The sequence below is a fragment of the Drosophila suzukii genome, chromosome X, assembly GCF_043229965.1.
Source record: "Drosophila suzukii chromosome X, CBGP_Dsuzu_IsoJpt1.0, whole genome shotgun sequence".
In the NCBI taxonomy this organism is placed as follows: Eukaryota; Metazoa; Arthropoda; class Insecta; order Diptera; family Drosophilidae; genus Drosophila; species Drosophila suzukii.
In genome coordinates, this window is record NC_092084.1 from 16,374,279 (window position 1) to 16,399,474 (window position 25,196).

The 25,196-nt window shown below is 40.4% G+C and overlaps 2 protein-coding genes and 1 non-coding gene across 4 annotated transcripts in view; all 3 read left to right on the forward strand.

Annotated features, from left to right (window-relative positions):
- Positions 1 to 1,239: 1,239 nt before the first annotated feature.
- fd3F (forkhead domain 3F) lies at positions 1,240 to 12,699 on the forward strand. Of its 2 annotated transcripts, none has more exons than XM_017086626.4 (5): positions 1,240 to 2,746; positions 4,049 to 4,144; positions 10,521 to 10,692; positions 10,754 to 11,216; positions 11,816 to 12,699. In XM_017086626.4, exons 1-5 carry the CDS (start codon positions 1,557 to 1,559, stop codon positions 12,094 to 12,096), a joined length of 2,202 nt encoding a protein of 733 aa, XP_016942115.2. In that variant the 5' UTR covers positions 1,240 to 1,556; the 3' UTR covers positions 12,097 to 12,699. The 2 variants fall into 2 exon arrangements, with proteins under 2 accessions (XP_016942115.2, XP_016942113.2); XM_017086624.4 differs by having other exon boundaries at positions 1,249 to 2,746; positions 11,813 to 12,699.
- Positions 12,700 to 13,444: 745 nt separating this feature from the next.
- The window catches only part of ec (ubiquitin specific peptidase echinus), a 54,939-nt gene continuing 43,187 nt past the window's right edge, over positions 13,445 to 25,196 (forward strand). Inside the window, exons 1-2 of the mRNA XM_017086911.4 lie at positions 13,445 to 14,051; positions 24,453 to 24,743. Coding sequence (XP_016942400.2) covers positions 24,465 to 24,743 — 279 coding nt within the window. The 5' untranslated portion in view covers positions 13,445 to 14,051; positions 24,453 to 24,464. The remainder of the gene's footprint in view (positions 14,052 to 24,452; positions 24,744 to 25,196) is intronic.
- On the forward strand, positions 23,326 to 23,397 carry TRNAQ-CUG (transfer RNA glutamine (anticodon CUG)). The gene has a single exon. It is a non-coding gene; the product is annotated as a tRNA-Gln (tRNA).

Here is a 25,196-nt window from a genome sequence, read left to right on the forward strand (position 1 = left end):
AAAAGCTCATATTATTTTCCGTATATCTGAGAAAAGTTAAAAATGTTGCATATATTTACATCTCGAGTGGTTTTTATATGCAATAACTTTTGCTTTATTTGTGTCCGAGTTGTCCAGATGGAGTCGTAGTCCCTGAAAACCAGCCGGTGCAACACCTGTGCGGGGACCAGAAAAGGGTACATAGGGTATAGGGTACAGGGTACATAGAGTATAGTACATGCAGCGCATAGGAGCGTCGTCGATTAGACGCTTGAATGGCTGCACCCTGCACTCTGAACCCTGCACCCTGCACCCAGAGCCCAGCGCCTATCACCCCCTGCTCCCTGTCAGCGCGAAATTGGCTAACGGACAGCTCGGCGCACATGTTCGATTATGGCCGAATCGAGCGACCAAGCAGAACCAGCGGCACATGACCTGGACTCAGTGGTGGCAAGTATCGGGGTGGTGTACTCACAGGTACTTTTAAATATCCAACCCAGGTACAATATATTGCTATACATCATAGTAATTTATGCTAGCTACTAAGCTGTATTAAAAAGATTTTTTCGAAGAATATTTCCATCAGAGAAATTGTGAAAATGTTAGGAGCTTAAACTTTGACGTAAAAATCGGAAGACACCCAAAAATCAAAAGGTTTAATTTTGTGTTCCTGTGCTATCGAATGGCTTAAAAATATATATATTTTGTTTTTAATTATAGCAGTAAACAATCTATTTCAAAGCAATATCTAAAACACTGCCCCTACAAAAGAGATAATCATAATACATACATGTAATATATTTATAGCATTTTGAACTAGAGATGATATTTTTAGAATATGATTAACTATAAAGTTCAGATGCGATGTCTATTATATCTAGATTTCAGAAATATTATATCAAAATATATTCTGCTAATACGCACAAAAAATGCCATGAGTAAAATTTACTAACAGGTACCTTAAAAAAAGTGTACTACTATAAAAAATAGTAACGTGTTTTATGGGTACTATTTAATAGTACAACTACTACAAAATTGTAAGTTGTGTGGATTTTTATCACTCATTGGTGAAGGTACAACAATTTGTACCTGTGCCATCACTGCCTGGACCCTGAGTTCGATTGGATTGGAAGGAGGTGGTTTGGGTTCGGGCTGGGGTATGAGTGTGGGTATGGGTGCTGGTAGGGGTAAGGGTCCTCTCTCCATCGCCTTATAGACGTACAGCCTATGTGCATGACTGAGTGTCCGGGGTGGTGGATGTGGAGGAGGGCGCAGGCGCAGCTCAGCTCAGCTCAGCTCGGCCAAGTTGGTCGCAACTCCTGGCGGCCCATCGCATTCCGTGGCCAGTCGCAGCGCGAGTCGGTTAGCCAGGTCGGACCATCCAACTCCCCAGTTCCCTCTCCTAACTAGGCCCAAGAAAAATAAAAAAAATAATAAATAAATAAAAAAAACTAACCATTATCCTTCCACACAATACACGTCAATTTTTTTCCCGTGCCTGTTGCCCTTTTTTCACCCAGTGTGCGTTGTGTGTTCTGTTTGGCTTACGTGATTGAAATTGAGACAGCCAGGACATCATGATTGTCAACATGCCCGTCAATGGCACGGGCAGTGCATCCAGCCCCACATCGAATCCCAGCAATAACAACAACAACAACAACAATAGCAACACCACCAATCAAAATAATAGCAATGGTAATCTACCCGGCGATTACAGCTTCCTAAAACGGAAGTACGACGATCAGGAGGATCTGGCCTTGGGTCAGGATTACGAGCCTATCGAATCGAATCCGTGGAAGAAGCGCCACCTGGACTACGATGCCGGAGAACTGCAGTTCCATCTACAGATGGAACAGCCACCCAGCAATCCGAATCCGGCCAACGCTGCACCTGCCCAATCCCAATCCTCGGCCTCCTTCATCAACGATCTCTTCGCCTACGATAGCAGTCTTCTGGTGCCCGCCGCCGCCTACTCCCATTGCCCCCCATCGAGTGCTCCGCTCGAGGACAACGGGGGCTGGACGGGTGGCGAACTCCTGGAGCTGGATCATCGCTATAACTCCGGTCTGCAAGCGGAGCTGGGACAACTTAATGCCACTCTGCCGCCGCCGCCACCCACTTCAACGTCATCATCATCATCAGCTTCACAGAACCCCACACAGAACACCCAGAATCCCGGCCAGAATCCAAATCAAAATCAGAATTTTCTGGTGCCGCAGAAGCAGCGGATATTGTCGGCGGGTCGACGCACCTCATCCGGTTCGGGAAGTGGTGGTAATGAAGCCACCGAGGCGGATTTCGAGGATAAGAACCTGTCCTGGCTGCTGAACTTCAAGTTCGACGAGTTCCCGCACCTGTCGCCGCACAATCAGGTCCACGGGCAGGCGGTCAACCTGCCGGAGGGCAGTGCCCCTCCCCATCCGCCTCCCCCAACGTCGGTGGCGAACAGCACCTCGCCCTGCAGTTCCGCCTCGCCCACATCCGCCTCCGTCCTATCCGCCGCATCCGCCACGACTTCGAATCATTCCCTGGCCTCGGGGATGATGGATCAACGGGCCAGATCGCCCAAGAGCTGCTCCAGTGCGGCGATGCCAACGAGCGGAGGAGGCTGCTCTGGATCTCCGGCAGCTGGGGGCGTGGCCGGAGTGGGCTCCACCAAGACGGGACGCAAGTTCGAGGAGCTGGTCATGGAGGTCACCTCGGAGCTGGACGGCAACGACATGATCGTCGCCGAGCACGTTGTCGTCGAGGATTCATCTTGCAAGGCGTGAGTACATTAGGAATATGAAAAATACCTTGGTATCCTTGTGATATTCGCAGGTCTTACTTATCTTAGACAACTAGATTGTTAGTTTTTTATATCTGATGCACTTCTTTATTTTATTTTAACCAATAATGTCAAAAAGATATTTTTTCTATAAAAGTTAGAAAGTAATGCACACATAAAGAGATAAGTGTTCAGTCTTTACTGTTTTCTTACTTAGATGACTAGATTATTTGTAGTTTATTAGTAAATCGTTTTAATAACATATCGTTTATACACTTTTGTTTGCGAAAGTATTGTTTTCAACATAATGGTAGCAAGGTTTTCATATTTTATTTATCGAAAATGAATAGTAAAAATAGTATTGAACACTTCTGTTCTTAAAAATGTCGTTTTCAGTGTGATATATTGGTTCCCAGTTTTCATACCGTTTTTATCAGCCAATAGTATAAAAAAGATATATATGTTCTTATAGGATTTCGTAAGTAATGATTAAAGATACACAAGTACAATCTCTATTATTTACTAGATTGTTTGTTGTTGATTATTGAAAAGTATCAAAAAGATATTCATAATACACTTCTATTGATTTTAATGTAATAGTGACTAGGTTACCGTTCATTTTGATTAACCTATAATATGAATAAGATTGTAGATCTTAAATTATAATTAAAAAGATAGAATTTCATACTTAGCTGTTTCGTAAAATGATTGTTGCATTTTTTACATTTTTTTTTTGGTTTTTATAGTTTATACAAATATTAGTTATTTTTGTTATTACATATAATACATAAAATATATCTTAACAGCTGCTGTTTCTCAATTTTAAACATTAAATTGATGTGTGAACAGTTATGTAGTTACTTAGATTGTGGTAATATCAAACCATTTTGTTGGTAAATTTGGCCCAATGTTTCACTTAATAGTTTATTTGCTGCCATTTAATTGTTTGAACGTTAGAGCAAAATGCCAAGCAATATAGGAAAAACATATTAAACACATTGTAGGGATTGTAAAACATTAAACGGATTTCTAAACATTTCGATTTAACAATGTTTCCTTTTAAGAGTTACCATAATCCATTTAAATATATCCATTTTCGAGATATTTTATAATTTTTTGTGAAACTTTTTCTCCGATTTGTGCGTTTACCATTTGATTTTGCCGCCGTCCTCCAATCGATGCCACCGACAAATTGACGGATTCCCCCTACCATCGGATCGCCCAATCATCGAACCACTGAACCACCCACATATACCCACCCACCTGGCTGAAATCCGAAACCAACCACCGCAAAACAAGCAGGCCAAAGAAACCACCGTTCACCTACACGGAGCTCATCGAATACGCCCTCGAGGACAAGGGTGAGCTGACTGTGTCGGGCATATACCAATGGATATCGTAAGTACTACCCACCGAACCACCCACACCCACTGAACCACCCCCTGAACCACCCCGCCACCCATTTTGATGGACGCCATTTTGTAGAGTGTTTTCCTTTTATTATTGTTGAGGGCAAAAGAGCGCCAGCCGGATGCAATTAAACAAATCTTAAGCATTTTTCTTGGGCATTCCAGTTGGCCATTTGATTTCCTTGTTCCTCGAACATTTGCGTTGTTGCTCCTTGGTTGTTAACCAAACAACACAGTATGCAACACCAGTAAGAACAACAAAAACCGTAGAGGCAACAATGAAAGTGCCAAAAGTTAGCAGCTCACACAAATTTATGGGCTGGAAAATTGCATTTTCCTTGCCTTCTTCACATATAAGGTGAAAAACGAAAATGTTGTAACACAAACTATTTGCGGGTTGTTCAACAAGTTGTTTGCACTAAGCTGGCGTTATTTATTTATTAGATTTTGCTGGAGGTCCTTTAATTGGGACATTATCTGTCCGTAAAGATTGACTATTGTTTGTCCAAAAAAACATTTCTGTACTTACCGTTGTTATAAAATATTCCTCGTTTTATTTATTTCACATTTCGATAATTAAATATAACTAAAAACATTATTTATTTTAAAATGTTTTATAGGATTTTTATTAATAAAATCAACTTCTATAGCTTATAAAATATAATCTTTTTTTGAATAGCCATTACTTTAACTGTCAATTGTCCATTAAAAATTTAGTTTTTTGGGTTTTCTTATAAAAATTTTTTTTGGAACAATTGGTAAATACATTTTTTTTGACTAATAAAGTGTGATTCAAATCTTTTACATTGTTGTTTTAACGATTTTCTTAGATTAAAAGTGGTTATAAGCTGCCAAAAATGAAAATTATCTTGAGACTAAGCGATGAGTTGTATATGTTTTTGAAAAACAAACAAAAACAGTTTATGGGCCCGTTTTCGTTCAAAACATTATAAATCGCACTTAAATCGGTTATACTTTGATTTTTTATTTAATTGGAACGAAATGTTTTAAAACTTATAGGCACTCAAAACACAAATCGAAAACCATTGTTATTAAAAACAAGATAAAATCGGTCAGGTGAATACAAATAAGACAAGAATATTACAAGAATATTAGTTGGGTATTAATTATAATTAAATTGTTCGTATAGACACTATTGATTTCAACCTATTGAACTATAGAAGTTCTGGGAATTCAAAAGAACAACTTAAATAAATTCTCAACTAAACCAGTTGTCTGTTAAGAGCCAAACTTTATAGACATATTTTATAGACTACCCTTTTCTTGCCATCCTAAGTTTAGGATTTTGTCATTACCTACTTTTCGCAGACCACCCACTTTTTCCCCGTCATATTTTTCCCCATACCATTCCGGGCCAAGTTAAGTTGGAAAATGTCAATTCGAGGAGAATCGTAAACGAAGAAAACGAAAACTTTTAACACATTTTTCAAGGTTCATTAATTTGGCATTCGGCCCCCCTTGCACTCCGCACCTGTTTTTTTTTGGTTCGGCAGCTACGGAATCAGTGTAAATATTTGAAGCCGCAGCCGAAAATGTTGCGTGTAAATATCCTATATAAATTTACATATAAAACCACCCCATTTGAGGGAGGGGGAGGCAAATAATTTATGACATTTGCCCATCACCTGCGCACCTCCCCTGCATTTAATGTAATGAACCGACCGTCCAAGAAGTTTCGTTTCAGTTCGGTTTGTAGTTTGGGGAACTTTTCATTAACCATTCACAAATTTACTTTGTGGCTCCCAGTTGGTAGTGGGTGGTATAGAGTGGGTTTTTTTTTTGGGAGGGGGTGAATGTGGGTTTCCCAGGGCCGTGTCCTCGTGCAGTCAAGGCAAAAATGGCGCCTGCGCAGGGTTTCTTTTACCCATCAGACAAACGAAAAACCCCCGCTTTTCCAATGGCAATTTACGGAACTTTGCTCGCCCACGCGACTTCTAAAACCCACCGCCCAACCCAATCCCTAATCGTTTCGCCCTGGCAATTGCCCATGAAATTTCCACTGCTCACAATAATTATTAATTGCGAGGGTTGGAGGTGCAAGTCGGGGTCCTTCCGGCTTTTCTACACCTTTTACATGCATCATTGCATCCCGGGGATCAGGTGTTTGACGTGCCCATGCCCATGCCCATGCCCAATTCGATGCCCATGCCCAAATGCTAGAGAGCAATTACCTGGTTCGGGGTTCTGGGCCCGCGTTCGAGTTCGGGTTAAGGGGTTAAGTGGGTTAAGCGGGGGTTGCTACGCCTCCGCCCCTTCTTCCGGTCAATTTCCAATGCATATTGAGTGTTTATGGGATGCGGATCATGCTTGATCGGCCAGGACATGTGGCAGGATCGCCTCACTCTGCCCCTTAGACAACCGCAACTAGGATAACTATCAAAATTTATGGGTGATAAAGATAAAAGATAACCCTCTGACAAGTAAAACGCATTTCTTAGTTCTTAAAGGACACTCGAACGTTTGCATTTAAATATCCAAAAATGTATCCCAATTTTAAACAGTATACAGGCTCTTAAAAATGGAGAATCTATCTATTTGTATTTAAATAATATATGAATATATAATATATTAAACAAAACCATAGTGAAAAACCTCTTAAACTTCCCTTAATACCAAATTATTTACTTTCTTTTCTAACTCATAAATATACTACAGTATCTCTACATAAGTATCGCAACTAAAGTAAATGTGGTTTCTGTTCTTAACAAAATGTTAAAGAATTATCAAGGTTAAGTTTGATTTTGTCCTTAACGAATATTTGTTTGAAGAAAGCCTAAAGATTTCTTTCCCGCAACCAAGGACTTTCCTCCCCCAATGAAAAGCCCTATTGTTTCTTGGCTTAACAAACTGCCAACCAAGATCGAGTCCGATGTTCTTGGGATAACTTTGGCTTTCGATTTACAGGGTTTTCTTCTTCTTTTTGGTGGGGGCGTGGCTGGCCACAGTTACGCCCAGCGAGTACAAAAAAAATATAAAAAAGCCGAAAAATTGGCAATTGCCATTAAAAAGTTTTTCATTTTGCACAACCGAAATGAGGCAACTTCTACTTTCGACTCTCCTCCTGGCCATAAATCCAGGCAATTTCTTTTATTGGCCGGGGAGAGCCAACGAGCCGCAACAATTTATGAACTGACTAGCGCAGTGCAATAAATATATGTGAGGGCCTCAGAGCCGTTCAGATATATACTATAAATTCGCATATATATATATAGATGTATTTGTATACATTTTTATATAAATACGAAGTACGGAATACGGATCCGGGGCCAGAAGTAGTTGCCCAGTCTGGTGGCCCGGTCCTTGCTGCCATGTCAAAAAAAATGAAGCGCCAGAGTGTGTTTGAGGTGGCTTGCGTGCCAGGCACTTCCAGACACGGCCCGGCCCATTTGGGCCTTTGGGCCTTCAGGTCTTTAAGCCTCTAGCCTGTAGCTAGTAGCCCTCCGAGCCTCCAAAGCCCCCTAGCCAACCAACTAGTCCGAGCGACCATCGCAGCCTATCAGACCTCATCACGGACCGGAATGGCTGCTTTGGAGGCGAGGCGATGGGAATGGGATTGGATTGGATAGTCAATTACATAGAATTCCTCATCAGGGCTGGACAGCCACTGGTAGAAACCCTGAACACTTTTAAAATATAACTTTTATACATGTAAATAATCACAAAAGCTATAATATATGTTGGAACCCGCAATTACCAACTACGGAATATATATTTATCAAGAAAGTTTAGTTACTAACTTTGAATTTTTCAAAATCGTACATGGCAAACATTTTCTATTTGCGTTACGAACAAAGACTAAAAACTCTTATAAATTTATACATAAAAAGAATAAAACAACATAAATGATAAGTGTCTTAAGGACTTTTCTTAATCTAACGTTATTAATAACTGCAATACTGTGCCTTAAACATATTTCCTTAACTTTAATTTAAAGCGGATGTATAGTACATGATATAGTTATTATTAACGAACTAAATGGGCGGAAAGTGGGGCGGGCATTCCGTGTATTTCGACAATTTTATAGCAGAACTCACCTGCCCTTCTCTTCACTTTTTTTTTGGCAGTCACCCGAATTCAAATACGAGGCAAAGTCAGTCAGTCAAATTCATTGACAACGATGACGACGCTGATAGCGGGTATTTGATTTTTACCAAAGCCAACGAAGCCACTCAGGAGCTCCAACCATCCAACTACCTGCTAAGTGGGTGGTTTTTACCTCCGCAAAGTAATCCCCCTTCGAGTGGAGAACTACGTGCTTGAAGCCACGTTGACAATTCGACAAGTGCGGCAGACAAAACATGATATACACACTTGTACTTGCATATATAATTTACCTTTTCCACCAGATGGATAGCTGGCTATATATATTCATATATATAAAGCTGTGCTATCGATTGGCTGGGTGCATGATTAAGACCAGACAGTCATGCAGAGCCCATAAACATAAACTATCCCATCCGGACTATCAATGGCTGGCTTAATATTTTGAAATTTACAAGTGCATGCGGCGAACCGAAAGTAGAGAGGTTTTTGGGGGAGTTCAGAGTTTGTCATTAAGTTTTTGACTTGTACGACACAAGGATTTAAGTCTTAAGGTTTTTTGACGTATAATTTAAAAGTATATTCGGAAAAGCAAATCCAAAATAATATATTGAAATAATGCATATACAAAATGATAGATATTGGTGTGGTATAATGTTTTCATTGACTAATGAAAATCTTTTATATTTATGGAATACAAAAAAAGATATAAAACCATAAAATAGTTACATTTTTTTGGTTATCTTCTGTCTTGTAGAACTTATATAGATAATGTCATTTATTATTTATTAGAACTTAAAATAAAACAAACTCAAAGAGATTAAATAGGAGACTTGATGACATACTTTCAGTAGCATAAAACCTACTAGAACCATCGAGATGTCCGGGAGTGTTGGGAATACCACCTTATATATAAAAACCTCTGGCCATTAGAAAACTTAGCTATCATTGTCCCAGCTCAACTCGTTCCATCAAAAGAAAAACCAGCCTAGTCACCGGCAAATGGAGTTGATTTCATTCATTGGGATATTCGAACCCAACTCCGGCGAAGGCAATTTCAAGTGCCATATCATGGCTTGATGCGTCATGACGGGCTGCGTGCCAAATCCCCGCGATAGTCCATATATATCCCGGTCTCGAAAAGGTGGATCCACACATCTCCCACATATCGTAGTTATCAGGACATTGCCGGGGGGTCATTAAGGACTTCGTAGAAAGGGGGGAAAAACACCGTAGATTTCCATATTTCAGTTCACTTCTCCATTTATGAGTCGTCATTTCTCTCCCGAAAGAGGGAAAATCCGAAAAGGAAAATACGAAAAAGCGAAAGAAATGGTGGGGGTAGAAGGCTCCCGAAACTCCTCTTTTCTGGCTCGCGTGCTGAAATTTTTTGGATTGCTTTTGAGCTGAAATGTGGGCGTAGAAAGAAAATGGTGGAAGGATGGAGGGAAAACCCCCGGGGGGGCAGTGGCAGTTAACCAATGACATAGCCTGACCCATTCGGGGGTTGTTTTTCCACCTCGGCGCGTGCCGCCCACCCACTCCAATCCTCTGTGTGTCGTAATTTGAAATACTTTCCATTTTGTTGTCCGCCAAAAACCCCACCCAAAAAAGAAACCCAGCGAAGAATCCTGGCACGCGATGTCCTTTCCGGTCGTCGTTGTTTCCTCTTTACATCTGAAAAGTGGTGGTATAGCTGGGTAGTAGTGGGCTGATTGCGGGCTCTTCCACCTGCTAGACATGGGGCATACTCCATTTTTTTCATTTTTTTTTTCGGATTTTTACCATCCATCCACCTTCCGAAATCGCCTGTTCGTGACTGACTGGCAAATAAAAACGAGCCAGAGAGCCCAGGGAAAAAAGGAAAGAAACGACGCATAATTTGTGCCAGTGTCCCTGTCCATGTCCTTTTCCGTTTTCCATGTCCGTGTCCATGTCCATGTCCATGTCCGTATGCGCTATAAGGTATATGGTGTATGGTATACCCCATTCGAGTATTTTACGGACTTGTATGGGTTGCCGCAGTGCTGTGCGATGACGTGTTTTGAGGGAAATTGCCTCGTTTCCGTTCCGTATTGGCTGGTCGAAAAAGGGGCTGAAACTTTAATTGCAATTGGTCAGCTGGCCAACTGGCCAGTGGTGGTGAATGCGCACTTAAAAGAGCCAATCCCAAAAGGGACTTCTTTATGTTTGAAATTATGAGTAAGGATGAAGAAGTTTTTTCATATCTTAAAGTACGAGTAAGGCCTTTTATCTTTTTTTTTAAACCTTATTAAAGTCCCCTTTCCTTCTCAACATTTTAGCGATCGCTTTCCCTACTACAAATCCAATGATGACCGCTGGAAGAACTCGGTCCGACACAATCTCTCGATTAACCCACATTTTCGCAAGGGCGTAAAGGCGCCCCAAGGAGCCGGTCACCTGTGGGCCATTTCCAGCGGAGATTCGGCGGAAAATGTCCTGGCCTGGGAGCATGTAAGTATACCTGTCTCTAAGCCCTTTGATCCACCTTATTATAATACCATTTAAATTGCAGAAGAAGCAGCGCCTGGACTTGTTCTTTAAAATGGAGTCGATCAACCGAGAGCGCATACAGCAGCACCAGCAGCAGCAGCAGTTGCAGCAGCAACACCAGCAGCAGCAGCAACAGCATCAGCAGCAGCAACACTCGCCGCAACAGCAGCAGCAACATGCAACACAGGCCAGTAGTTGCCTGTACGATGAAGCGGCGGTGGCAGCGGCCACTCTCACCCAGGAAATGATGCAGTCGTCCAGTGGTTCAGGCGGTGGCGGTGGCAGTGAGGCCAGCCATCAGCACCACCAGAACCACCACAACCACAATCATCACCACCAAAGACTGTTGCCCTTCAACGATCTGCTGAGCGACGATGAGCTGCGAAAGACGGCGGGTCAAATCCTAAATGGAATCCATCGCGAGGTGGAGGTGCAGTCGGTCAACTCCATCATCAGCACTTACCACGATGTCCTGCTGGACAATGGTGAGAAAATAATTTATAGATGTTATTATTAAGATTTGCCAACTAAAAAGATTATTAGATTATGTACAATGATAAGTAGTTAATCCATTTTTGTAGTGTTAATTTAAATATTTTGTGTTGATTTTAATCTATTTCGCTATTGACACCTTTTCTTACACAAATATATATTATTTAAGAATTGTAAGCTTTGATTTTAATATGAAATTTCAGTTACCATTAATAAAAGTTATTTTAATAGTTTAATAATAGTTTACAGTTTAATTTATTTATCGCCTACTGAACTTTTTGGTTTTAAACGATTTATGTTTACTAAGTTAACTTTACTTATACCTTTTAAAAAAGCCTTTATTTACGATCCCTGCTAAAAATAAATATTACAAACGTCGTACCGAATATTTTTCAATGTAATTAAAAAATTTTCAAATTAAATCATGCATATTAAATAGAAAATGTTTAATTTACTTTGGAGATATTTCTGTTTACAATTCCATCTTATTATCAGTGTAAGAAATAAGTGTTTGCCAGTGTTGGCAAACCCTTAATTTAATTTCAAAATTATTCAAAATAACCATGTGTTTCTCTCTCTTTTTGACCAGAAGACTATCTGAATCCCATTCACAAGGATGTGGTGGTCACGGAAAGTGTCCTGCGGCAGCAGCACGGCAACTTGGGCGGCGGCAGCAACAACCATTTGGGCGGCAGTGGCCACATGGGCAGTGGCAGCGGCAGCTCGCAGTACTACATCACCGAAATCGATCCCATGGAGCTGGGCATCCAGATGTCGCACCAGGTGGAACCCTCCGAGGAGGAGGTGCTCTTCAGCGATGAGTTCAACCTCAACTACTTTGGCTACAATCCCGGCAGCGATATAGTCGCTTGACCGCGCAGACAACAGACCCCAGTTTCAGCTCCTCCAGCTCCCGCTCAGCCAAGCAATTGAAATATACATATATATATTCTCGATATATATCGCTCGATCCTGCTCCATGCCATGACAACAATCGTAATTGTAGCCGATCTACTCATAAGCCAACTCTAAACGAATACTAGTCACACTTGAACAACACTTACATGTAACCACCTAAACCAAAGCCCCCATTTACCATTTAGACCCTATGTATAGTCTAGTCTTGAGTGTACCAATACCCTACCCCTCCTCCCATCATATTTTTTTTGTCTATACTTTAGTTGAATACCTAGTCGATAAGTAGCTTGCTAGCCTTAAGTACTTATTCGTATATCAATGTATCTATCTGCAGATATTACATACATACTTAGCTCTTGCTCGTCTCCGAATTTAGTTAAGTGTTTTTACATGTAGCCGAATATCCGTAAACAGTACCAGGCAGATTGATCTTCTCTCCTCTAATATGTTACCAAAACTAGGGCTAGAGAGCAGACACGATAATAACCATGTCCGTAGAACTATTGGCACCTAACTGGTTTTATTCATTATGGCAAAATAAACCTTTTTTTTATTAAATCATTTTTGGATAATTTTATTTCCGGTTTGAACAAAAAAACGGCAAAAGACCAAAGCCACTTGTGGGTACAAGCGTCTCTAATCCTTTTGTATACTACTGGACGGAGAAAGTCCTGAGCGCAATTTATACCATCTTTGTGCTGAATAAGGACTTGGGAATTGTAAAGATGTAAGTCTGCCTCAGTCGTGACATCATCCAATTTCTAGATGGTTGTAAAACAAGCTAAAAAGTATGTCTGCTTGTAAATTGGATATTGACTATTGAATATTTTATATATTTATATGAAAGTGCTTTTTATATATTAAGAGGTTTTATTTTCTTAAAGATTTAATTGTATTCTAATTATTTATAATTTGTTTATTTTGATTGAGATCGTTTAGTAGTTCCCCAAACTGTCGCTAGGTGGCTAAGCTAACGTTATCGGTTATGAAGGCTATCGATATATTTTAAATCAGTTTGTTCCATTGCCCCATGTTCCAATGTTTTTTCAAAAACCAAAGCATAAAAACATAATTTTATAAGCCGGAAGTTAAAACAAAGATAATAAGATTAGATTAGCAGAGCTTAGAATGAAAAATATATTAACTATTGATTAGAGATTGAATGAGCCGGCAAAATGCTGCGTGTTTGGCCGCCCAGAGGGCGCCTGGCGATCACTTACCAGCAGCGCCGCCTGCCGGAAGCCAGAGGCAACTAATTCAAAACAAGATTCGCTCAATTGAAATTCTCAGACGTTTTTAACTCTCGAAAGCGAACGGACGTGCGGTGTCGGTTTGCTGGCGGTTTGTTTTCGATTCTGAAGCGACTTTGACTTTGTTTGCATTTGCATTTGCGTTTGCGTTTGCGCCGTTGCCACACAATTGCTTTTTGTTGACGTGCGCGTGTGTCTTTGCCACTTTGTTTGCATTTCTGGGCCCAAATCACTTGTTGCTGGATGCTTTTGCCTGCTTTTGGTGCTAGCCATTAACAAACAAAAATAAAAAACAACTAAATCGCGAGTGCAAACCTGAATGATGGTGGAGAAAAACAAATAGTGGCCGAGTAGAGTTTGTTTGTGTTTTTGTTATTTCTTGAGTTTTTTGAGTTTTTGTTCAAGTGAAAGCGTGTGAAAAGTGGCCAACTCTCGGGGCCAAAGCCCTCTCGCACTCTCTTCTTGGCTCTCTTTTGGCAAGGGAATAATATACACGATAAACTCAAGACCCCGACACCCAGCGATATCCATATCCTGCCTTGCGGCCAGCCAAAACTTCCGGTCAACATGCAACCGCAATTGTTGCATCGCCCCAGCCTCCGTCCTTCATCGTTATTAGCACTATCATCATCATTTTAGCCACAGGTGTAGTGAGAACAGGTAAGTGAAAACCTATACCTATAACTATACCCATACCTACTATAACCACGCCGGGTTATGACATCCAGCTAATCTGATTAGACTCACGGGGGCGGGGGTAGTTGATATGTGAGATCCGAGATAATGTTCGCTGGCCAGCCATCCATCAATCATCCACTCAATCGCTGATCCGCCTGGGAAGTGATTTTCTACAGAACCCTCGAGGAATGGAAATGGGTTCTGCAGAGGCTTCGTTCGATCATGGTGATCAGGGTCTCCCTCGTCAAAAGTGAAAAGTTTTTACTTAATTCTCTGATTGCCGATGAAAATTGGCATATTGGAGGCCGGATATAAGTTGGTTTCTTAGTTTGGTAAAGGTTTTCCTCCCTCAAGAACTTGATTCTTCTGGGATAGATAAAACAACTTAAAAGTATAGGCCTTATAGAAAAATTAAAATGAATTTCTATTTTAATTTTAATATTTTAGTTTGTATTAATGAATGTAAAATGTTATACTGACTGGAATTCTACAGAAAGAGATTATTTAAACATAAGTTAAGCTCTGCTTTACTTGACTTCAAATAACATTTGGAGCTCTTCTCAAGTATTGACACCACAAGTAGAGATTCGCACTGAAAGCCTTCAGATGCACAAAAAAAGGCCAAAACAGATTCATGGCTTCCGAAGGCCTCTATACAGCGATTCTCTCTGCCAATTTTTGCCGGGACACTTTTTATTTTGGCCTGTTCTTGTTTCACATGTTTGGCAAATGCTTTTTTGTAATGTTTACCTGGCTGAATTTTGTTGCTCCGGCTTCTTGGGCTGTCATTTCATTCATTCAGATTCAGACAAGTAGTTGGGGTTTCGGGGTCAGCCACTCTCGATGCGATCGTATACGTGATGTACGGGTATTTTTGCCATATTTCAAGAGTCGCTGATTGATGGCAAAGGTTTTGCTTTAGTTATTGAATTTTTGGAATTTTTATAAATATGTTATACAGAAACTTATGGACCAACTGAGGAGTGTTGGGGAAACCGCCCATGGCAGTTTCCCGTTTTGTTTTTTTTTTTGTCCGCTGTCCCCAATTGCGTAAAATCTGCGTAGCTGCGCCTGTGATTTTGTTGATTTTTTTCAGTTTTTTCCTCTGATATTTTTTTAGCGATTTTTTATGTCGATTTTCACCTGCCTCAGCAACGCCTTCAGGTGCGTAGCTCCGTTCAGGTAATCGATGCGTTCGTTCGACTTGGCAAAATGCTGTCCCGTTAAGTGTTGTCGCCGCCAAAAGATTGTTAATTGCCGTTGTGGTCGCCAAACCCGTAGTTTTGGGGGCTTTGGGGGGTTAAGAGGCACCGTCTGCGAGCTGCCATGTAATTAAAAACCATCGGCGATCATCGTAGGTTGCCTACCAATTTCATGTGGTAAAGGCGAGGAAACAAAAATAAAAATCAAGTAAGGAACTATGTAGTGTTTACAGTGTTTTTACTGTGGAAAACCCCAAATTTGGCATCCAAAACTTCTTTAGATAGTTTCAATATTAATGGTCTTACCTCTTAAAACTTATAATTTGGTTGTCTCTTATTTTAACGATATACAGATATCTTACAGATATAATATCATGTCATTCTTTTCAAAAACTATATCGACTTGTTTGATTATGTTAAACTTTAATATCGAAGTTGCAAACTTTCCCCTTTACTCTATTCAAACTTTTTATAAAAACCAGAGGAGAGAGCAGAAGCGTGGTGAAAAAATTTCCTTAGGCAAAATTCGCCATAAGTTATTGCTGCTATTTTGAATTGGAGCAACATGTAAGACACATATGCCGGCACACACAAACAAATGTCAATTTAGCAATTGTTCAAAGCAAATTGCGTGAGACTCAAACGAGTTGAAGTCGAGTCGGTTGACCTAATGCCGAACCATAGGAGTTATAAACGAAGCATAAAGAAATTGTGGATTCAAACAGAAATAGTTGCGAAATTTGAAGTCAAGCTGAGAAAGAGATGCAAGAAGTTTGTTAAAAAGTATTCGTTTTTATTAACATTTCTTATGTTTTAATTAAAGCTCTAAGTAAAAATCCAAACATCCCCAAAAAGTTCTGGATTTCCGCCACATAAACGGTCTATAAAACATAAACAGCATTATTGAGTGCAACAAGACTCCCGCCTCATTATACACCCTCCATTCCACTACTCTTTTAAAGTGCACTGAAAATTAGTTTATACATAAAAGAATCAAAAACTTTCAGAAGTATTTTTTACTCTCAAAATATTAAGATCAAAAAATTCTAACTTATGATATAAAGTAGCATGTTTTCTGAAGTCAAAAGTAATAAGACCATTGAAATTATTCTTAGCTTATGGTATAAAATAAAATATTATTTTCTGTGTATCAGCTTTGCTATAAATTAAATTCCAAATTGTGGTGCGATCGAATGCCAAGGAAGCCCAACCAAATCCAAATCAGCACTTTTGGGATGCTGGATTTTTGGGATTTCGTGGGGCAAAAGGGTGGATGAGGATGGGCGGGGAGGGGCACGTGCCTGGACAGCTAAAAATGATCGGGATTTCTGGGAGTAGGGATGTGGTGGTGGTGATGCTGATGCTGATGGTTCCGCCGGCCATTGTAAACAATAAACAGATCTTTGATTACTGCTGCACATGTGCAGGGCATAACGTTATATACGACTATATGCGCCTATATAAGGCTATAGCTTTGTGTGTGTATCTATGGGCCGGCACTCCGATCTGCAGGCATTAAGTTAAGTATGCACAGCAGGCAGTACTTAGGAACTTGGGAACTGGCCCCTAGTGGCGTTCCTCTTTCTTCTAATGACGAGAATAAAGTTCGGAGTTCGCAGAGTTTACTTCCCGCCCAGATTTGTTTAATTTCAGATCTTTTTGGGTGGCATGGGAACTTGGTCCAATTTAAAAAAGGAAATTTCGATGATATCAGGTGGATAAAATTTCATTGTAAGTACTGAGATCCCTAAAAACACTTCAGCAAATGATAAAGATAAACCAAATGTTGGAGTTAAGAAAGATAACTTACAAAGTAGAATATAATCTTTGGGTCCCAATGATAGATTACCTCTCTTTAAAATCAGCATGCTGTTAAAGGCTTGTGTTTTTCTTGATAGATCTTTGCCATAGACAAGCCCCTTGACTGATTTTCAAGATACTTTTTGTCAGAGATTCGGAGTGAAGACGGCGAAACGACAAAATTTTAATGAATTATCACAGTGCCGGCTATGTGATGATGATGATTATCGCGGGCTGGGGCTGTCATTGAACCTGCTCTGTGGCTCCACGGTTCCATGGCAGGGCATTGTCTGCCATTCGGATCAACCATTCGGAGATCCCATGGCTATACCATATTATGGTACCACACCATAGTACCATGGTATCTATCTATCCATCTTTGGATGGCGTTGCCATCGACCATTTGTCATCTTGTGGGCGTCGTATTCCGATTCGGAATCGGAATTAGAGTGAAGTGGTTTGCTGAAGGGGGGAGGGGGGGAAATTGGTGGATCGAGGGAACCCATCTCAAGACGCGTCAAGAATTCCCGACCCGACTATTCCGTTTTTGGGGGCCTCTCCGCACCCGGCTTGTAATTATGTTCGATCTGCGTTGAAGTTGCGTGTTGTGCTGGTTTTTTGGGCTTATTTCGCTTGGGGCATTCAAATTTCAACAACATCTCAACTAAAGGCGGTCAGGAGTCTTCGAAAGAGGCCCGGTTTCCTTGCTGTTTTCCCATTGACTGTTCTGTTAATCGATTTTAAATTGGCGATTGATTGATTGAGATAGCCAGTACTGGTTTTTAATTTCTGGCCGTAGTCCTTGTGTAATGCGATCGCTGCACTTGTCCAACTCCACTTGAGATGCATTTTCCCGTTTTTCCCGAAAATGCAGTCAGCTCAAGTGGTTTGCAGTTGCATTTTCCCATCGCATCGCATACAAATTGGTTATTTTTTTCCCATTCGAAACGCCTTTAGCTGTGTGTTCCATGTGGAAGCGATCATTATCTCTGCATTATCCTTATTATCATGCCGAGTTTCTCTGTTGGAAGAATTTTCCACATTAACGATTTGCTTGATAAAGCTCTTTGTGTTTCTGATTGATTGATTATCCTACAGCTTTTGACGCGCTGTTAAGCATCTGTGGAGCATGGAGTATAGTATTTCCAAATTGCAAATACCGGTATTAATTATGGACTTAAACTAAAATACAGAAAATCATTGGCTAAAATATTTCTAATGGCTAAAATATTTCATACGTTAGAAATATTCTACTGTTAACCCAATAAAACCCAATTATTGCTTATAATTCCCAAGTTCTTTTTCGGGTGTCTTTTATCCGCAGACAGAGCTCTCAAGTTATTTAGTTACAAGGAAAGAGGGTTTTGAAGTTTTGAAACCTTTAGGTGTCTCGTATTTTTGGTATAATTCCCGCTTTCACCCCAAAACTGATCCAGTGGGCCACCGTTAAATGCAATCGGGTGGCCAAAACTCGTTCAGATCGATGGATCGTCGATGGATTTTTCCCCAAAGCTACACGCAACTTGTAGCATTTTCGGTTTTTATATTTTATACTTTGTTGCCCGGACGGGGAAATCAACGCCGCACATGTGTACGTATGTACATGGACTCTACATATGAGAAATCTCACATGCAGCATGACACGGCTCTCCTCCGATCCGACAAACAATTAATGTGTGCGCCGGTCGGGCCTGGCCTGAAAAAAGAAACCCATTAAAAAATGTTAATTTCCATAAAATAAAACCGTCTACAGGGAGATGGAGAGCGAGAACGTCTGAGAACCGCACGTGGCTAAGAGCCACAAAATACGTTTATAAGACAACAACAAGCCTGTGTCTGCGTATCTGTTAGTTGGCTTTTATTTCGTATTTACCGGAGTTATTATGCGTGGCATTTGCATAACACACCCACTATCCGAAAAATAACATCGATCCATGTCTATCAATAGATGTATCTGTATCTCTGGCTGGATCTTGTTAGGCATGTAGCTTCTAGCATCTAGCATATAGCGCGGATTTATGGCCAGTGCCATAATTAACTGGTCGAAGGTGTTGCTAATGGCAGTGCCAAACCGATTCACTAATGAGTCCTACATCTGATAGGCCTCCACAACGGCCAATTTGCATACCTCCATGATGATCATAATGATGATGGGTACGGTGATGGGTATGGAGATGGAGATGGACATTCGAGACTCAAGTTCCGAGATGACCGCTGTCATAACCGACAGCTGCGGTTGTGCCACACACAAAGTTCCGATTCGCTACGTTTCCATTTGATTGGCTCCTCACGCCACAGTGGACACATACCGTAGATGGACTGGAAGTCATGGATGGACCGGGAAGAGTGCTGATCTCCATCTCCATGGAGATGGATCTCGGAAGATCGCGCAACTCTTTGTCGGCGACCAAAGTCAAATGCCCGGCTGCGACGCAGTTCAAATCGCAAAACTATAAATTATGCTGTCAGTCACAATCAGCCATTGTCTTCTTGGCAGTTCTCGATTTCGCGGTCGCCATGGGACAGTATGGTACATACTATAGTATAGAGCCCCCCGAACCTCCTCTTCACCCAATGCCAATTCCAATCCGTTCAGATCCAGCATTTATGTTGTAGCGCTTTCGCGCTGAAATTTTCCGCACAAAGACGTCCATTTTTCTTGATGACTGTTACTTAATGGGTATGTTTGGGGTACATGGGTTTCTTCAGTTTTACAGACAGTGTCTGGAAGTTACACAAGTCCATCTATTGATGTTTCATTACTAGTTGTATTGCTGATATAATAAATATTTATGAAGTATACAGAAATTTCAAAATTATAATGTAATCTATTTTTTGGTTTATTGCTATTCATTTATTTTAACCATTTTATATGCTTATATGTTTATATATTATATATATTTATATAAATATATTAATTATTGGTTGCTTACATAGAAGGTATGAAACCTTTAAAATGCATCTGAAATTGTACTATGATATATTTTATTATATTGCACGGAACCCATTGGTTCATCACTTAAGCAGCAAGTCGATCGCCGATTTGATTCGCGACAATTGGGAATGCCAAATTAATGTCTGCACCTGAGTTTGCAACTGGAATGCGCCAATTTGTTGGCAGCGCTCCAAACTCGTGCCAACTTCAACTGACTTCGATTCGGATCGGTGGAGTTCGATTTAAGTCGCCAGACCTGACTGCATTTCGGTTCAGTTTGGCTGTGCTATGTAGAGCTTATACACAGGAAATAATCATCTCTATAAAGTGGTCTTTATGTTTTAAAAACTAATGGTAATAAAAGTGGCAAACACATTAAATAATCTTTTAAATATTATCTTTCCGCATTTAAAAATAAAATTGTTTTTATATTTTTCTAATTTTCTAATGTATTTTGATTGTATTATTAGATGGTCACATTCACCACTTTAAGCCGAAACAAAGTAACTTTTTTTTATAACAGATTTATTGTGGTTTTAATTAATGAAGAACATACAGCTGATAGTTCTCAGTGCACTCAGGTGCATGGGAGGTGTGTGGGTGGCGTTTCAATAGATAAACGCGTTATCTGTAGGGTCTTACTTTTGTGTGGGACCGAGTTCCGAATCGAAATGCTTTGCTGGCCGTTAAATTGTCAAATTAAGTACGTGAAGAGAAGGCAGCAGCAACACGTGGGCACATCAGCTCCCACTTTTTTTTTTAATTTTTCTAACCCAGCAGCTGGTCAATTGGAGCCCCAAGATATATGGTCAACCATGGAAGTGATGCTAGCTTTGAGCTCCCAGCTCCGACACGTTCAACCGATTCATTCGCAGTGCAGTTGGGTTGAGTAAAGCAGTGTAGTAAAGTCGGGTAGAGTCGATAAACAAAGCCGGGGAGAAGAAACTGCATTGATTTCTCAGGGTCGGAGACAAGCCACTCGTTTGCCTGCCGCAGAAATGATGCCAACAGGTGCTCAACATTCTTGGCATAGTTTCTAGAGCAATTGGGGCCTAATCATCGGGACGGGACGTCGGAGGTGCAGGTGGGGGGGAATATGAAGGCAGCATGGAGATGAGACCCGGTCTCGGAACCATGAGTAGTATTACCCAGGCAGGTGGCTGTGTACTTGATTGAGCTATTGTAATTGTCAGTCATGCAGACTGGCGGTGGGTGATCCGGGGAAAATCCGAGGAAAATGCAGGGAGGCCTGAAGGCCCGGTCTAATGGAACCACAAGAATCTGTAACACAAAGAAGAAAGTTTCCCCAATCCCGAACATTTCGGACTGGATTAGTTTAAATCCGTCTTTCAGACGATCTGTTTTCGATGAGACTTCCAATTTTGATCAAATTGACCTTAGGGGACTTCAATATCTCAAATATTTTAAGAAGCTTGGAGACTGTATTATTAAAACGTGTTTATTTTCAAAGAAAACATTGTGTTAGTTCCAATTTTAGCTTACATTTTGGTACCCCTGATAAGCTGGCCTTAAATCTGTTTCCTGAGAATTTTTAATATTGAAACAAAGACCAAACCCATTTTCATTTCAACCAATTCATTTCGTTTTGAATTTTATTGTGGCCAGCAGACCACTTGGGCCATTATCTGCCCCCAGTGCGATTTGCATTATGTCACGTTTTTCCGGCGAGGTCAATCCACTTCCACAATCCACTGTTCACCATGTACATATATATATATGTATACCTATCCCCTGGCCAGTGGCCACTCATGACTAATGGACCGATCTGGTGGCGCCAGCATGGGTTAAGGCATGGGTTAAGACTCGGGCCAAGACGGAAGACAACAGCATAATGAGTGGCCAGAACCCATTAGCCCGAAGTCTGCGTAATTGTCGCGAAAATTCGAGTGCGTGACCGACCAGAACAGGGAAAATATACAGGCCCAAATGTGTGTGGCCCATTGGGAAGAGAAAGGAGGTTGCTCTTGCTTATTTTTATTCCCAAAACAGCTGAATAAAACAGCTTTATTCTTTGTCTTTCGGCCACTTGAAGATTCATTTAAAATGAGGCAACTTGAACTCTGACTAAAACAAAAGGAATGCTTTCTGGAGCATCCTGAAAAATAAGGTATTTTTACGATTTTTAGGTACAAAACAGTTGGAAAAATTATTGGGACTTTTTTTTAATGATTAGATATTTCTGTAATGGAAAATTTCAATGAGGAAAACCAACTTTAATAGCTTGTTTCATGATCAATGAGATCACTATTTTATGAACATGCCATTATACTTCAATTTCTCGTTAAATATCTCATCTCTTTTTGCGAAATATTTAATAATTAATATCGATAAAGAGAGAAAACTCATAAAGCAACATTTACGATTGCGTGAGTTGCATTGCCTCATTTTATTTTGCCTGCTTCACTTGCAATTTAACAAGAATTTCTTAATTATCCAAAAAAAAAAGGAAAGAGAAGTGGAAAATTATAAAGTTTATCCGCACTTATGATGTTGCATGGCCCAATGATAGATCCTAAAATTGAATTGACAGCAAGACGATGTCGAATGTTGATTGGCTGTTGCTGCTGCCACAAATTGTTGCATTTCACGCAACAGCAATTGAAATGCCGCTGCCCCTTCCTCCAGACTCTTTGTTTTTTTTCTTGTATTTTTTCTTCCAACCAACTCGATTAATATGCAAAACGGTTACTGTTGCAGGTGCAACTGCCGCTCGGGAAGATTATGCTAATTAGGGTGCAGCGGATCGGGATCGGAAAAGGTGAGCTGGCTGGTGCCCTATGGCAGCATTTATCAATTAGCAACGTTCGGCGCATAAAACCCAAATTGACCATTGGGAATCTTTCGACTTCTGGGCTCGATTTTCGTTTTTATTTTCATTTTCATGCGCAGAGCTCTCGGGTTTCCACTTGAAAAACTAATTCCCGGAATCGAGGTCAATACCGATTTGGATTGGAATTTAATATTCAAATGTTCGGCGTTCAACAAAAACATATTTATCAAAGTGATTTGTGTTCGGAATTGGAAATTGGAGAGCATTTGGTTTTTTTTTTAATATTTAACGAAAAAAATAAGCTCCCCGGAATGGGTTCAATCAGGTGCAGCTTACAAAAATTAATATATTCCGGGAAGAATATACATATTAAAACAGAAAAGGAATATTAAATAAAAATTCCAGCTAAGTCCAGAATTATTCAGACTCAGCATTTCTATTTTTAATTATCGCTATCAGCTAAAAATAGCTCTCGAAAATATGCACAGGAAAGTTGTAAGCAACATTCTGTTTGACGGTCGTCATGTGGGTTCCATGGTGTAATGGTTAGCACTCAGGACTCTGAATCCTGCGATCCGAGTTCAAATCTCGGTGGAACCTTGTCTGAAGATTTATTTTTTTCTGTTTTTTTAGTTCGTTTATTACGTTTTTTTTTGGCTTAGAAATTTTATTTGCTTACTTCTTTGAGAAAGTTTCTTCGCCATCTGGGTTGCTCAACTATTTTTGCTCGCATTGCAAAGCAGAAAATGTGGCCAAACAAAACAAAATAAAAAATGTCTTGGCCTCGTCGTGCAATTTGATGAATGAATTGCGAATGACGATGGCTGGCCTGCAATTAACGGTTGCATAATCCGAGTTGGCCATTTCCGCCCAAGTGACACAAATACTCACGGCACGCCACTTCACGCAAGAAGTGCATGGCTCTCAGGGGAATATATAGATAGAGTATCCAATCCAATCTTGGCATTCTTGACTTTCACTCGCAGAACTCTGGAGGAGACTGGCAGGGTCTACTCATTCCGGTTTGGCCAATCAACTCGGTTCTTAAGGACTCTCGCCATCACCGATTTCACTTCATTAATATTTATGACCGCACTTCTCTTGCACAAAGAATCGCTAATCCGACAGGCTGATTTTGTATTAATTTATGGCGAATTGTCAGGGATAAACGTTTTTGGCACACTTCTCCATTGAATTATCATATCTACATAATTGTAATAAAATATTTTTTAATGCAGCATTTGAGAGGTTTTTTAATTTGTTAGAATTTATTTTTCAACTACACGATTTTTGGTTGGTTTTTTTATTGTTAGATGAAGTCTTTTGGGCTTACATACTCAGTGACCTCTTAGTTCATCTGGGGTTTCCGTGTACTACTCGAATTCCACCTTCGTGATCACGCTTTTGCTTTGCATGAGGGAATTTTCACAGCTGCTACTAATTGCCGGCGACACGTCAGGGCCAACCCACATCATCTCGAATCTCGGATCTCAAATCTCAGCTCTCAAATCTCTTGGTTTCTCCACTGACATGCGGAGATGTTTGGACATTTTGGACACCTTGGTTTTGGGTCAACATCAGGCTGTCATGAGGGATCCATTTGTTGAGTGACACTTGTCTCTAAGCTCGTTCTCCCTTTTCTTCTCCCTTTGCAGCTACATTTTTGGATGTCAGCCAGAAGTGGACGCAGCATGACCACTCCGGGCACACTATATCGGTTGGCCAGTGGCGCAGCTGCCACACCTGCCACGCCCACAAACAGCCTATACGCCCAGCCGCCCAAGCCTTATGCCGTGGGTTCAATCCAAAACGGATCGGAGAGGAATCGCATTCTGGAACTGCTGAGGGCGCCCAATAGTTTGACCTCGCCCACACTGGAACCCTCCTCCAAGGGACTGCTCAATGGACCCGGGCAGAACAACTGCTTCCTCAACTGTGCCGTACAGGTAGGAATTTGTATATTAATATTCTCTTAATAGATCATATATCAAGTTAAATTATAATAGTATATGTGAAGAGTTTGCAGTTACCTATTTTAAATAGTATTCCTTGTAATTTTCCCATTAAAAGTAGGTATAATTAAGAGAAACGTTTCATTGAAACCATTTTATTATTTATATTCTTAGGTTTATCATCATATCATCATGTATGAAGTTTAAATTCTAACAATGTTTTTGAAGAGTTAGAATTTATATATTTTAAGCAGTATTCCTTGTCATTCCCCCATAAAAAGTAAATACAATTTAGAGAAACCTTTAAGTAAAACCATTTTGCTATTTGTATTCTTAGAATTATAGATCAAATACCAAGTTTAATTTCTATGATATTTCTCAAGAGTCCGAATTTATATAGTTTAAGTAGTACTCCTTGTAGTTTTTCCATTAAAAGTAGTTATAATT